Source organism: Vitis vinifera, chromosome 10, assembly GCF_030704535.1.
Source record: "Vitis vinifera cultivar Pinot Noir 40024 chromosome 10, ASM3070453v1".
Taxonomy (NCBI): Eukaryota; Viridiplantae; Streptophyta; class Magnoliopsida; order Vitales; family Vitaceae; genus Vitis; species Vitis vinifera.
In genome coordinates, this window is record NC_081814.1 from 7093144 (window position 1) to 7109078 (window position 15935).

General features: G+C 33.7%; 2 protein-coding genes across 2 annotated transcripts; both read right to left on the reverse strand.

The window, feature by feature from the left end:
• LOC100245259 (glutamate receptor 2.7) lies at nt 1-4781 on the reverse strand. The gene is made up of 5 exons (XM_002272297.4): nt 4368-4781; nt 2322-3631; nt 1423-1735; nt 932-1329; nt 1-677 (listed from the first exon to the last, which is right to left on the reverse strand). The coding sequence occupies exons 1-5, from the start codon at nt 4735-4737 to the stop codon at nt 135-137; spliced, it is 2934 nt and encodes a 977-aa protein (XP_002272333.2). The 5' UTR covers nt 4738-4781; the 3' UTR covers nt 1-134.
• A 9161-nt stretch (nt 4782-13942) lies between these two features.
• Nucleotides 13943-15861, reverse strand: LOC132254492 (glutamate receptor 2.9-like). Its single transcript, XM_059740276.1, has 2 exons — nt 15251-15861; nt 13943-15164 (listed from the first exon to the last, which is right to left on the reverse strand). Exons 1-2 carry the CDS (start codon nt 15435-15437, stop codon nt 14704-14706), a joined length of 648 nt encoding a protein of 215 aa, XP_059596259.1. The 5' UTR covers nt 15438-15861; the 3' UTR covers nt 13943-14703.
• Between the last annotated feature and the right edge of the window lie 74 nt (nt 15862-15935).

Consider the following 15935-nt stretch of genomic DNA (forward strand, 5'->3'; position numbering starts at 1 on the left):
TTTGTAAAAACTTAAAATGATCATATATCCCACTTATGAAGGATGTTATAACATTTACTTTTTTATAATAAAAAAAAAACTAATTATGTATTCTAAGTAAACTAGTAGTAGATAAATTCAACAGCTAGTTTCTATCAAGTGTGTATGGATACAGTAGGGGGACAGGTCTCAGGAGGCTCCAGCACATCAGAAGAGGTCACCTTGAGTTCATAGTCACTGTAGCTGGAAAGACGTCCGGAGGCTCCGTGGGTATCAAAACGGCTCACTGTTGGCCACCTTGTAGAGATCCATTCATCTCCAGTGGGATGGGGAGACAAATTTGACAGTCTTTCATTAGGAAACTCAGTTTGTCCATTATGAAAGAAATGCACTAATTGAACAGTCTTCATCCAGACACTTTCATCACTTGGGTTTGCATCACTTCTGGATGCCTGGTGACGTTTGAAATCGATGAGCAGGCGAAGGAAGAACAGTAGAAAGCAGAGAGTGGAAGTGGCGCCGCATAAAAGGTAGAGAGCCCAGAAGTTCCCGAGGCTCAGTTCATCATTTGTGGTGGCTGAACACTCGGCAGAACGAGGAAACCATTTATCTTCTAATTCTTTTAGAATCCTCTTCTCAGATATGGTTAGGATGGCTTCAGAGACGTCAGTAGCTAGTGGAGAGCCTTTCTGAAAGGCCTGCATGGAGATTAACAAGGATGACATGACCAAAGCTAATTTCATTGTGAGAATGCTAAACAAATTCCATATGCTATCCTATTCCACTGAGCAATGGTTCAACTAATTCCTACCCCCAGACAAGGGATGGGCCAATTTTCTTTGGGGGAAAAGGGCATCGACGAATCAGTTTTGGCCACTTCACACATTTGATAAGAAAAGTTATAGAAAATTTTAGAGAGTGCAAATGGGGAAGAGTTCCAGCTACTACTCACAAAGCCTAATCCTCCGAATCTGTTGAGGGGTTGACCGGCAGTGTAATTCTTGCAGAACTGACTAGTGAGAATTTTTGCATGAGGAAGGCCAAGAACGGCAGCTGAGATGTTCCCACTCTGGAATTCGCCATGATATTGGTTTTGGTTGCAAATATTCTTGATATGAGCTCCTTCGAAATTAAACACGTTCTCTAAGTATTGCCTCACAAATGAAGCACCATTACAACCAACCACAGACCTAGTAGCTTTTAGCCATTCGATATCCATCACATTGGAATCAAGTCGTTGGACAGTGAGCATGGAAGAGAGACTAGCAGTGTAGCTCGAGGTTAAAACGAAGACTACAAACAGCCACACCACTATCACTACTCGAGTAATATTGCTACGAATTGTCTCCCCTGGGAAATGAAACAACAGCTAGCTTTCTGAGTAATTTAATTATTGAGCAAACCAAAATCTCTTCCATTTTTAATACTAATACTAATACTTACTATGAGCAAAGAAAAGAGAAGAGAAGGTGAACCAAAGAGCAGTCCCAAGCTGACTCCTCCATGGGCCTCTGAATGCCGGATTATTGGATTGGTACTCCAGTACCCAAACTATGAACATGGTGTAGATCAAGAGGGCACCTGTGACTACCCACGTTTCCCAGGTGAAAGTCTTCAGGAACATCCATGCCTTGTGAGGTTCTTCAGACGTTACTTGTACTATCACCAATCCCGACTCAGCATATGGCACTGTGAATTCCACTTTTTTTGAACGGGTGGCAAGTATTGTCACATCCCCAACCACAGCATCATAGGTCTTCCATGTATTTGATTCACAAGAGATATGCACAAAATTTCTATCAGAAACAAATGATTGAAACAAATACAAAGTATGATTCATGAATTCTGAGAGTTAATCTTCAGTACTATGTTCACTGCTCTTTCATGGGGATGAAGTCAAAACCTAATATACCAGAAAAGTCTACTGAACAGTCCTCTTCAAAACCTAATATACCAGAAAAGTCTACTGAGCAGTTCTTTGGAAGGCATAAAAATTGAGAAGTTTCAAGGGTTTGAAAAACCTAATTAGGGAAATATATATTTCCACATAAAACTTCCTTAAATTCTTGCGCTCTTGCTGTAGTAAAGCAGGCAAATATTAACTAGGAGAGAAATGAGGTTCAGTCTGACTTTGATTTTCATTTAAACCAACCACATGTTAATTGGGTCAGTAAGCTAGACAAGCTTTTTTTGAGTCATTAGAAAAGGAAGAAGGTTTACTGATGAAATCACAACATAAATCATGGACGCAAATGTGAAGTTGAGATTTAATTCCAGTGTGGGGAATATCAGGATTATTGAGAACGATTTAAAGAGCAAAAGCTAGGGATGGGAGTAATTACCTTGTTGTAAACACAATCAACCAGCTCATCGTATGTGCCAACAACTGGATGGAACTCGTAGGGTAGAGAGTAATTTTGCTCCAAAATTTTTAACACCTCGTGGAAAATATCAATACAGAAACCAGTATATTTTTTTTCAGGCTCGATTTGATCTACGTCCACCTTCACATAATTTTTAAAAGTGGTGTTAGCTGGAATTCCAATCTTCAATGGTTTTGCAACAGTGGGCATTTCCCATCCCTTGGGGACACGTTTTAGGTACCCTGGCCAAATCACTGGACCATCCAAAACCTTCGTGGTGTTTCTACCGCAATTTTTGTCTCCACCTTCTCTGTTGAGAGGGTTGTCCAAGTCCTGCGTCCAACAGTCAAGCTCCTTGTAGTTCGTTCTAACAACGTTTATAATCCTGAACGGCAACGAATTTGAATTTGATAGATCACCCCCTTCAAAAATAATATTGCCACTTAAACCACTGAAGTTGCTTGATAATATATTTTTTAACAACATTTTTGGAGTATTAGTATCATCACTAGCTAATCTCTCTAGGGCCCGTGTGATGACAGCAATGCTATCATATGCTCGTAGTGCATGAATTCCTGGCTGGGCGTTGTCTTCCTCTGGGTATTCAGATTTAAAATTTTTCTGAAACTGGGCAGAGAATTCTTGGAAGGGCCTATTGGATTTGGATTGGGAATAGTAGGACTTGATTCCTAGAGCCCCTTCCATATAGGAGATAACGGAGGTGTCCATGGAATCCAGGAAGCTTGAAATGCTATCTGTAATTATCCAGGCTGAGTCTTTCCCCATAAAATCCATCCGCCTTGCTTCTTGGAACAATTGGGTAGCCATTGGTAAAGACGATTGAAGAACAATGAAAACCCTGGATTGTGTGCTCAGAAGCTTCAAGAGCTCTTGATGGACAGCTCCTCTTGGATCAGATAGAGATGATATGGGAGGAAGAGGCAAATGGTACTCAATCTCCGAGCCAACTCTTTGAAGAGCTTCAGATAAAATAGTTAACATCTCAGCGTTCCCACCGTACGCATCATCTTCATAGATTGCGATGACTCTTCGCCAGTGATAGGAGTGAACGATAGCTGCAATGCACCTTATTTGTTCAGAAACATTGGTGCCCATTTGTATCAGGGTGGACCTTCCAAGCTGCCTCGATGGCCGGACACTCGCGGCTGCCGCCAATGAAAGAACTGGTACTTGAGCTTGGTTTCCGATTTCAGCAGCTAAAGCTGCTTGCTGCCATGTATCCATGCCCACAATCACTTGCACTTTCTTCTCTTTAATCAGTTCTTCAGCTGTAATTAAATGTTATGAGCCCCATCAATTGTATTCCATTTTTGTTCTGCCTATTTCATTCATATTCAGTACATAACAGTGTTTTTCAATACATGGAAGCAATAAAAATCCATTTCCACCTATTTCAATTTCTTTTCTTTTTCTAAATGATGAGTGATGCTTAAAACAAGTTTTTCAAGTTATCCTAAATTTATTTTTTAGAGGAAAACTTAAGAATGAAAAAAAAAAAGGAAAAGAAAAAGGAAAAACATTAGAATTTAATATTTTTTTATTTTACTATGATTGCGAAATGACCAATATAAAGACATCCATCTCTCTATATCTTCCTACTTTTATTTTTTAAAATTTAAAAAAAAATTAATATAAAAAATAAAAATAATTATTTTTACTTCTCTATATCCATTCAAAGTTTAACCCTAATTCTTCCTTTGTCCTTTCCTCTGCCTCGTCCCTTCTTTTCCTTCCTAATGGGTCATGAATGATACAAAGGAAGAGAATAAAAGGGAAACAAAATTGAGGTGGGTGTTAAAGAAGATGAGGATAATTTTATCCTTTCATATTTAATTTTTAATTTAAAATAAATAAATAAAATAAAAAATAGAAGATATATAAGTGACGTAGAGATAGTTTGGGTGGCTGATGTTATAACCACTCGTGTATCATTCTAGAGGATTAATGTTGAAAATAATAGGAGATTAGACAGCCGTAGAAGGAATCAAGGAAGAGATGACCAACCTGTTAAGGCTGCCCCATAGAGTTCTCCGGTGAAGTTCCGGGAGATAAGAGAGAGCTTATGATTCTTGGAATTGTTATTGAACTTATCCACAGCTATCTTGATGGCGGTTATTTCCTCTTTACCTTTACGAGAATTAGCATCAATGATTGCCCCAATGATGGTGGAGTTGTCATCTACTGCTGTGCCGGTGATGTATCCAAGATGGCAGACAATTAAAAGAATGGAGGTAAGTGAAAAGTAGATGAAACATGGTGTTGGAGAATTCAGTGGGGAGGGCATTTCTGCTCTTAGCAACCAGCAAGCAATTAGTGCCTTAAAGGAGATTCTTCTAAGCTTAAATAAATATAAATTCACAAGTAGAATATTCATTTCGAATCCCCAGTATGAAGTTTCCTTCTTACTTCGTAAGTCAATTCTTGCTGGGGAATTCCCTTCCATTACTTCCATTCTCCTTGTACGCGGTATTCAAAGCCAACCGCATGGATTTATGGCCAAGGACAAAGAAGATTAAACAATGTGTCGTTTTCATTCAAGGATTTAGTGGTGTTGGAGGTAAGCGAAAAATAGAAGAAACATGGTGTCGGAGGATTTAGTGGGAAGGGCATTTCGGCTTTTAGCAACCAGCATGAAAGTGCCTCGACTTTGAATCCACGAGTTGAATTCTTTATTTTGAATCCCCAATACGAAGTTCCCTGCTTGCTTCGTATATGAATGCATGCTGTGTTGAAATCACTGATTCACTGAAGGATAGACACAAAGAATATTCAAACATGAGACTACATGCATTTATGGTCAAGGAAATCACTGAATTAACATCCTTCATTCCTTTAATACTTTTGGTTTTATCTACGAGAGAGAGAGAATCTCGATGGTGATCGAACAAAAAGCGTGGATTTTTTTATAATTATTTTTTAAATAAAAAAATTTAAAAATATTTTTAGAATGTGTTTTTGAGCTGAGAAATTTTTTTTTTCATTTTACTAATAAGAAAATATTTTTATAAAACGTTTCCAAATAGATTCTAAATGTCAAGTTTTAGATTTTGGTAAGAATTGTGGTTAGATGATGCTGGATTGATCATCATGATAATACCACTTAAAAAAAATTATCAATATCATCACATGATTATTTCTCATCTTATACTATTTATATAATTCAACAAGCCTATATTTTGACTTAATGAAGCTTATAAATTTATAATATCTTTCAAAAGGGAGAAACAATCTGGTGCTTATGCCCCGCATGCTGAGATATACAACTCCATTCATGCTCTGCCTTGCTAATTGATCATCAATTGGTGGAATATTTCATTAACTAAGAAAGTCTTGAATATTTCAATTTTTTCTAATCGATCTCTAATCAATGGATGTCATCATTAACTAATAGTTGTCATATGTTTCCACAAACATTAGAGATAAAACCGAAAAAAAATCATTTTTCTTAATTTTTATGATAAAGGGGTATTTTTAGAAGTTGACAAATGCGTTAATATGATAAGAATAAACCTTGGAAAATTATTCAAATTTGTCAAACTAATTGTTCAAGGCTCTAGAAGAAAAAATGAGAACATTCTAATTCCAAATACTTTGAATGTGTTCAATTTTCAAAGTATTGATAAAATTTACAATGACTTGATTGTGTCATATTTGACTTGGTCATGGTCATACAAGATTAATAAAATAGTTTTTCTGCAATTCAACACTAACTTCATTCCAAACATCAACTCCATTCCAAATTAATTGGTATGTCTCATTTATTTTGACTAATTCACACTTTCATTCCAAACATCAACGCCATTCCAACTTAATTGGTATGTCTCATTTATTTTGACTAATTCACACTAACTTCATTCCAAACATCAACACCATTCCAACTTAATTGGTATGTCTCATTTATTTTGACTCATTCATGATCAACTCTCAAAATGATTGTATTATGACTCCAATATATAAAAATAAATAAATAAAATAAAAATTAAAATTAAATAAGGAGAATTGTTGTTCTCATAAATTCCTTACCTTAATGAAAAAAAAAAAAAAAGGAATTGAAAATTTTAAATCTCTATTTTTAGAAGAAGATCGATTGACCTTTCAAAGTATCCTGAGCTATAAGTTCTTCATTTTCCTCTCATTCTCTATTTAGAGATTGCATCTTCTCCCTTATAAGTATTGGCCACAATGTTGACTTGACTAAGGTGAATGGCTTCTTGCAAATGTTTGTTGTGAAAGAGTACTTCTAGAAAAAAGTTGACAAATACATTGATAAGATGATAAGAAACCTATGCTTGAGAATCACTAAACAAAAGTGGGTTAGAGAATCTAAAAAGTTGATTGAAACTAATTAATTAAACGAAAGCATTGAAATGGTGGTATATACAAACAAAGTTATCTTTACTTTAGCAATAAATTAAGAAATTTTATGCTAAATAATATGAATTTAAGACTTTTGTTTTAATGAAAAAAAAATCATTGATCTTAAAATTTTCATTAAATATTGAAATAATGATAAATAATATGATCTTCAATATATATATATAAAGTATAACAAAAATGCCAAATACTTTTTTCATAAAATAAAAGAATATACAAGACAAATTTCCTTTTTAACTGAACAAATAATGATTTACTTCCTATAATTTGATGACATTCATGAATTTGTCCCTCTTGAGCTAATCTCCAAATGTGAATAGAATTCTTCTCATTAGAATAATAACAATTTTAAAGTCACCTTGATTCCAAGACCGATAAATTCATAATTTTTCTTGCTTGATTAGCATCTCCAAAAATCATGCATTCCATCTTAACCATTATTGTATCACTAAAATATATGTAAATTGTCATTTGAATGTGCTTACAAGTCTCTAAAATAAATTAATTAAAATTTAACGTAAAAATAAATTAATAAGAGGATCTATCAAATCCATTAATGCCCAAAAACTCTAAAACTTCTTTTTAAAATACATAAGATTAGCTAAGGATAAATATTGGAAACTAATAGAATATTGGTGTTTAGTAATTGGAGCCAAAATATGTGCCCCAATGACACATAAACACTATTATTTATGTAACATAAAAGGCTAGAATCACCCAACTTAACTCAATTTGATGCTAAGATCCTAGTTATGGATCTAACTTATATTTTGAACTTAATTCCAGGTGTAAGAAATGAAAAAAATGCTAAGTGCAAAAGCCATTTTTTCAACCAAGGTAGAGGGAAAGGTTAAAAAAAATGCAGACTCAAGACTTATGGAGCATGAGAAGACCATAAAAATAAGAGAATCGCAAGCATGAAAGATGAGCAACTAATGTTACGGAGAGAATTAGAGAGCAAGCAACCATGAAAAAAGAAGGTTTGAAACAAATGCAATCGAGCTTAAAATGGAATTTGAAACTCAAACCTAGTAATAACACATACCCTGAATTTAAAGGGAATTTTGGAGCAACTTTCATAATCTTTTTGAGTGATTCCACATATGATTTTGAATTTGAAGAAGTCAAGAATCCAACTCTTCAAATAACTCATGATTTGGAGTTGAAATGAAGAAGATGTGAGCAATTAAAAAGAATTGTGCAAAGAGAAACCAAAGAAGTATCAATTTCACAAGATGTGCAAAATGGAATAGAGTTAAATTTTATAAGAGCTAAGAAACCTATGGGAATTTCTTTCGCATTAACATGCAAATATTGACACAACCATGCCAAAACCACTAGAATTGTGTTGAAGTGTTGCCAAACCATTTCCATTTCACATGATCATGCAAAATTGGTAATCCTCATGAGAAATTAAAGAGTTTTATTGTTACACGTCTCTTTCAGGGTTAGACTATATGTATTTGCTATGATTAAAGGGGAGAAAAATGGAGAGAGAAAGGAATTGAACTTTTTTTTTTTCAATTCTTTAATAAATCTTTAGTTTTTTTTTTCTCTCTTTTCCATCTTTCTATTTTATTTTATTGGCAACCAAACATGGGTTGTGAGGAAAAATCCTCCATCATGTTTGGATAATTTAATAGATCCAGAGATGTTAATAGGAATGTGAAGAATCCAAATGAGTAGTAAGAAATGGTAATGAATTAATTGGGTTTCTTTATGTTTTCATATTTGAATTAGTAGGATTAAATCATCTCTATTTGTTTACCCTAGATAAGGTATAAAGGATTCTTACCAAGGTATTAGTGATTGTTGGAAAGATCTTAATCACTAGTTAACTCAATTTGATCCTATTGTTAGCAAATCTAAAAGTCGAATCTACAATATGGATATGGGCTCTTGATTGAATAGAATTGAAAAATAAAATCAACCCTTATATTTAATTGGTTTGAGAGATTTGTGCTTAAAAAAATAAAGATCTAAATTTCAGATCCAATAATGATCATGGGATTCAATTTGGTCTCAAATTGACTTTAATCCTATAACCTAGATTTTACAAGACTCACTTTTTAGGGATTCAATGTTGGATTGTTCAACTCTTAAGGACATTTTCTTTTATTTTATCAATTTCATTAAATACTTTAAGAAAATTTTATTTATATTTATTTAAATTAGGTTTTATTACCTTTAGAAAATAATTCATCATTCCAACCTAAAATTAATTAAACACATTAGTGTTGATCCTAGAGGGTGGCAACTTGAAATACTACAAAGTCATGGTAACTCCATCTCTGGTTTTTTTTTTTTTTTTTTTTGCCAAAGTTATCACGTATTTAGGCTTTTAGTATTTTAATTAGAAAAGAGATTTGTGGTCAATTAGCAATAATATAATATGTGATGGCAAGAAATATGTATTTTAAAAAATACACTCATTACTAATATAAAGTAAATATTTGATTTAATTAAATGTCAATAATGTTAAGATAGAGTTCTTAAAATCATGACATGAGGCAATGATAAATGGATTTTATTATTTATATTATGATTCTAGTTTCCCAATTTCTCTATCCTATTCATGCATTACACTCACTAAGCTTTTAGGATTGGTATCTCTTGCATTATACATAACTTCGGCGCATTATACATAGCTCTTATAAAATTTAACTCTATTCCATTTCGCACATCTTGTGAAATTGATACTTCTTTGGTTTCTCTTTGCACAATTCTCTTCAATTGCTCACATCTTCTTCATTTCAACTCCAAATCATGAGCTATTTGAAGAGTTGGATTCTTTACTTCTTCAAATTCAAAATCATATGTGGAATCACTCAAAAAGATTATGAAAGTTGCTCCAAAATTCCCTTTGAGATAGTATGTCCACTTGGGTGATCCTAAAGACACGTGTTCAAGCAAATTATGCACACAGTAGTTAATTCCTTAATTCGAAACTTGACATGAGTTCTTTGTGAGTTAGTGTACATGTCAGTTGATCACAAAATAGGAGGATTTATAACTTAATGACTTTAGAATTGTTCTTCATCATAAAGAAATCACTTGTGAACATCTGAATCTTTGGTAAGCACTCTAATCTCACTCTTCTAGACCCTAAGAATGTATTGAATGCATATTTTTCCACTATATGTAGGTTCTAGTCGCTTTAAGGAAGTTTCATGCACCTAACAAGGTCTAGGGCTAGGGGACAAAGTTATCTGAAGTTTCCTACACTAAAATCATTAATGACTTTGATCTACTGGTGAGACACTAAGGTTGTTATATATTCCTAATAGATTGGTCACTATTAATGGAAATTAGTGACAACATGTATATTCAAGAGAGGCACCACAATATCTCATTGGTTTGAGACAGTGTGTCCTCTTAGGTGATCCTAATGACATGTGATTAGGAAATATGTGGTTATAATAATTCCTTAATTAGAATTTGACATATACTCTTAGAGAGTTAGAATATGTTAGTTGATCACATAATAAAAGGATATGAGACTCAAAGATTGCAGAGGTAATTTTGAGAGGTTGATAACATATACTTTGTTAAATTACGGATACTAGTTCCTAGAAAGTCTACAAACAATGGATAGTAGGTCATAAACTTGAGTTCTTGTAGTGTAATTGACTCTTTATAGTAGGATGTTGAGTTAACTTTAAAACTTAGATTATGAGGGAGCTAATATATTTCTATATGTTTTAGTGATCTCCGCTCAAACTTATATTTTTTTATGGCACATTTATTGAGGGGTATTTAGGTTATTTATTCATATGTGTGAATAACAGTATTTTAGTTAATACTCAAGATTGCACAAGAGCTTGTAAATGGTCTCTCTAGACTAGGGTAATAGATTAATTAGAGACTGATATGACCAATTAATTAATTAAGACCCAAGTAGATTGGATTAGGGGTTTATAACTATATAAATCCACAAAGAAGCCTATATAAACCCTCTTAGAGGTTTAAGCCTTCATTTTTGACATTACAATCTTCCTATTCACTTCAAAGAGAAGAAATGCTTAGTCACCACCCCTCTATGATACTTCCACTACCTTCAGTGATAAGAGTAAAGGAAAGAGAGTTATCAGGTGGAAGATTCCTAGGCTTGTGAGATCCAAGTTATTCTTTATCGACAAGAAACAATTGAGGAACATTCAAGTATAAAGTAAAACACTTTAAACCTCTAGATCTACATTTTTTTTTTTTTTATGTTTGTATTCTTCTACTTGTTAGATCTGGAGAGCTTTAAGAAGATTTTTCATGATTTTTCGATCCAAGGCTAAGAATGGAGTAATCTATGGATTCCCACAAATAATTTATACAAATTACATTCTAATGGTTCTATCTTATATTAAAATAAAGGTCATTAGTTTTTGTGAAATTAAGGCTAGTCTTATTAGGAAAATCAACCAAGAGGGGGGTGAATTAGGTTTTTGAAAAACTTTTCTAATCACTACAAATTTAATAATAATAATAAGGCATAAATATAAAAAAATTGAGTTAGAGAGAGCAAATGCAAATTTTATAGTGGTTCGACACCCCTTGCCTACATCCACTCTTCTCAAGCTCCAATCGATTGAGGGTTCCACTATCCTTGAAACTTCAACTAAGCTTCCAATGTCTTTACACTTGGATTTTGGCTCTAAGGGGCACTTACACAATCCCTTTAAGAATTTACCAACTTGAAGCTGTCAATGCTCACAAAACTCACATAAACAACAAGGAAGTAAACTCTCAACCTAGCTCAATAAATGCTCAAATAAAAAAGAAGGTTAGGATGAATGACAAAGGGTGCACTAAAGAGTATGCAAGTGAAGAATCAATGCACCAAAGAAAGAAAATAAGAGCTTTAAATGAAAAACAAGTAATTAGACAATTGATTGCATGTGTTCCCTTACTCATAAATGAAGTAAAGTTTTCTATTTATAGGTTTCTAGTCTTGAGAACCAAAAATAACATAAAAATGCCTCATCCGGTCGAGCTCCGATTCAATCGATTGACTAGTCGTTGGGCATTAAATGCATAGTTAGTGACCGTTAGGCCTCAACCGAACCTCAATTGGGAACACCTAGCCCTCAACCAGGAAAGGTCTCACCCTCAACCAAGAATGAAACCTTTCTAGAAGAGAAAGAAAAAAAAATTGCATCTCTCGATCGGAATTAGATGGAATATAGAAAATCTTATGTCCTAAGCCTCTAAATTTGTTCATTATGTATTTCTTTTTATATTAATTTTGTTCTTATTAATTATTTATATATATTATTATTTTGTGCTTAAAGTGTCTATAAATAATTAAAATCAATAACTTTGAAAAGATGAAAGAGTAAAAATTTGAAATTAAAAAATCTTTCATATACATATATTTAAAAAAAAAAAAAGTCAAAGGTATTATGGAGAAAGGAAAAGATAAAAAATAAATAAAAAATAAAAAATCGTGAGGCATGATTGGTTACTACAATTCATAGTTTTCTTTTTTATATATATAAAAAAAATTAAACAAAAATAGACAACCATGATGAGCTTTGCATCTTTGATTTGTCGTGTCAAAGTTAAAAAATAAAATAAAAAATGAGGTAGTTAATTGAAAGTAAAGGTGGTTTAGAAAGTAGTTTTGGAATTTTGATAATATCATGCATGTTTGTAGGATTATTTTCTCCAAAATGTATGTGTTTTGAAAGTCAAAAGTCAAAATTTTCAACTTTTTTTAGGTGTTGCATGATTATATGATTCTCATCCATGGTTTCAACATACTTCTTGGAATTGGAGCTTTCTAGGAATTTTGATTTAGGGTTTCTTAATTAATAAGGGTAAATTTCTAGGGAATTAGAGCTTTCTAAAAGGTCACCAATTTTATGAATTAGCAAAGACAACTTAGAAGAGGATAATTTTACTTCTTGAATGACATTTTTTTTCCTATTGCTCCTTATAAATATAAGAAAAACAAAATAAAACATGATCCAATGGTTTACTTATATAATTTGTGAAAAAAGAATGAGAGATACTTAAATCAAGAAAACCACAACAAAACCCTAAACTTTAACCGTTTGATTCCCTTATCGTCGATATTTTCTCCATAAACAACTACATGGAAAAGCTTAACTCTTTTTCACAAGGCACACTAATCTCTTTCTCTCTATAGATCTACTTCTTTTCTTCTTCTTTTTTCATGAGAAGTCCCTTTGTAGTGGTTTTGATTTCTAGGGTATCATTTCGAGTATTTAAGAAATTCAAAGATTTCAATTTTTAGGTTTTCATTTTAGATCCTTCTATTTTTTCACACCCAAAGAAAACAGGGAACTCTCCAAAAAAACATTGGTATTCAATCTTACACCTCTTTTTTGAGGGCATGACAAATGGGATCTAAATAACATATTGGGCTATTGGGTTTTGGTTTGTTTTGGAAGTCCTTTTTAAATTGAATTTGTTTTATATTTCCATCACCTTCTCCCTTTGTCTCCACCATTTTTATTACCACACTCTCTTCTATTACTATGATTTTTATTTTTCAATGTTGCTTGTTAGGTTTTAATTCTAGGTTTTTGTTTTATATTTCAAAGGCTTATAGCTAGCTCCAAGTGTACAAATAATAACATCATTTTGATTCTCTTATTATTATTATTTTTTATTCAACATGGATTAGGACAAAATCCTTAAAAGCATAACATGATGTAAAAATAAATGATTTTTTATTATTATTTATAATATGTTTCCATTTTCCCATTTATATATCTATCATTTTTTCATACTTCATATTTTATGAGTATTGAAGCCTAGCATCACTTACATTATAAATAATTTGGATGTATTACAAATTGTATAGAAGATCGAAGTCATAGGTTTCTTGTAAGTTAATTATTCATTAACAGTTGATTAAGCAATGTATTTAAGGTTATAGTGTACTACCTTCTAATTGGATGAATGACTTGCTTTAGTTTTTAGGATAAGGTTTTCATGGTGAATGCATTAGTATAAATGGTTATACAATAGACAAAATCTATAATGAGTCATAATATTGATTATTAAGTAGTCATGATTTCACCAAATTACTATATGGTATATATTCTTAACTTTAAGAGAATATTAAGGTAGTGTTGGGATCTTTAATAACTTTGACCTATTTGTGAAACCTTAAAGTAAACATATATTCCTTATATCAAGGATCTTATAACATTTATTAAAAAAAACCTAATTATTTATTCTAAGTAAAATAGTAGTACATAAACTCAACAGCTAGTCTCTATTGAGTGTATATGGTTGCAGTAGGGGGAGAAGTCTCAAGAGACTCCGGCACATCAGAAGGGCTCACCCTTGAGTTCATAGTCGCAGTAGGTGGAGAGGCCTCAAGAGGCTCCGGGCATCAGAAGGGCTCACTGTTGACCACCTTGCAGAGATCCATTCATCTCCAGTGGAACGAGAAGACAAATTTGACAGTCTTTCATTAGGAATCTCAGTTTGTCCATTATGAAAGAAATGTACTAATTGAACAGTCTTCATCCAGACACTTTCATCACTTCTGGATGGCTGTTTACGATTAAAATCGATGAGCAGGCGAAGGAAGAACAGTACAATGTAGAGGGTGGAAGTGGCGCCACATAAAAGGTAGAGAGCCCAGAAGTTCCCGAGGCTCAGTTCATCATTTTCGGTGGCTGAACACTCGGCAGAACAAGGAAACCACTTTTCTTCTAATGCTTTTAGAATCCTCTTCTCAGATATGGTTAGGATGGCTTCAGAAACATCAGCAGCTAATGGAGAGCCTTTCTGAAAGGCCTGCATGGAGATCAACAAGGATGACATGACCAAAGCTAATTTCATTGTGACAATGCTAAAAGAATTCCATATGCTATCCTACTCCACTGAGCAATGGTTCAACTAATTCAATTCCTACCACCAGTCAAGGGATGGGACAATTTTCTTTGGGGGAAAAGGGCATCAACAAATCAGTTTGGGCCACTTCATACATGTGTTAAGAGAAGTTGCAGAAAATTTTAGAGAATGCAAATGGGGAAGAGTTCCAGTTACTACTCACAAAGACTAATCCTCCAAATCTGTTGAGGGGTTGGCCGGCAGTGTAATTCTTGCAGAACTGGCTGGTGAAAACTTTTGCATAAGGAAGTTGAAGAAAGGCAGCTGACATGTTCCCACTCTGGAATTCGCCAGGATATTGGTATTGGTTGCTAATATTCTTGATATCAGCTCCTTCGAATTTAAACACGTTCTCTAAGTATTCCCTCGTAAATGCAGCACCATCACAACCAACCACAGACCTAGTAGCTTTTAGCCATTCGATATCCATCACATTGGGTTCAAGTCGTCGGACAGTGAGCATTGAAGAGAGACTAGCAGTGTAGCTCGAGGTTAAAACGAAGACTACAAACAGCCACACCACTATCACTACTCGAGTAATATTGCTACGAATTGTCTCCCCTGGAAAATGAAACAATGGCTAGCTTTCTGAGTTATTTAATTATTGAGCAACCAAAATCTCTTCCATTTTTAATATTACTACTTACTATGAGCAAAGAAAAGAGAAGAGAAGGTGAACCAAAGAGCAGTCCCGAGCTGACTCTTCCATGGGCCTCTGAATGCTGGATTATTGGATTGGTACGATCCAGTACCCAAACTATGAACATGGTGTAGATCAAGAGGGCACCTGTGACTACCCACATTTCCATGGTGAAAGGCTTCAGGAACATCCATGCCTTGTGAGGTTCTTTAGGCCTTGCTTGTATTATCACCAATCCCGACTCGGCATATGGCAGTGTGAATTCCACTTTTTTTGAACGGGTGGCAAGTATAGTCACATCGCCAACCACAGCATCAAAGGTCTTCCATGTATTTGATAGGCATAAAATCTCTCAGAGACAAATGATTGAAACAAATATGAAGTATGATTCAGGAATTCTGAGCGTTAATCTTCTGTACTATGTTCACTGCTGTCTCATGGGGATAAAGTCAAAACTTAATATACCAGAAAAGTCTACCGGGCAGGATTTCTTTGGGAGGCATAAAAATTGAGAAGTTTCGAGGGTTTGAAAAACCTAATTATGGAAATATATATTTCATATAAAATCTTTCATAAACTCCGGCGCTCTTGTAGAAAAGCAGGCAAGTGTTAACTAGAGAGGTTCAGTTTGACTTTGATTATCATTTATCAAGCGATTGTTTCAATTGTTTTCCTTTAAACAAACGACATGT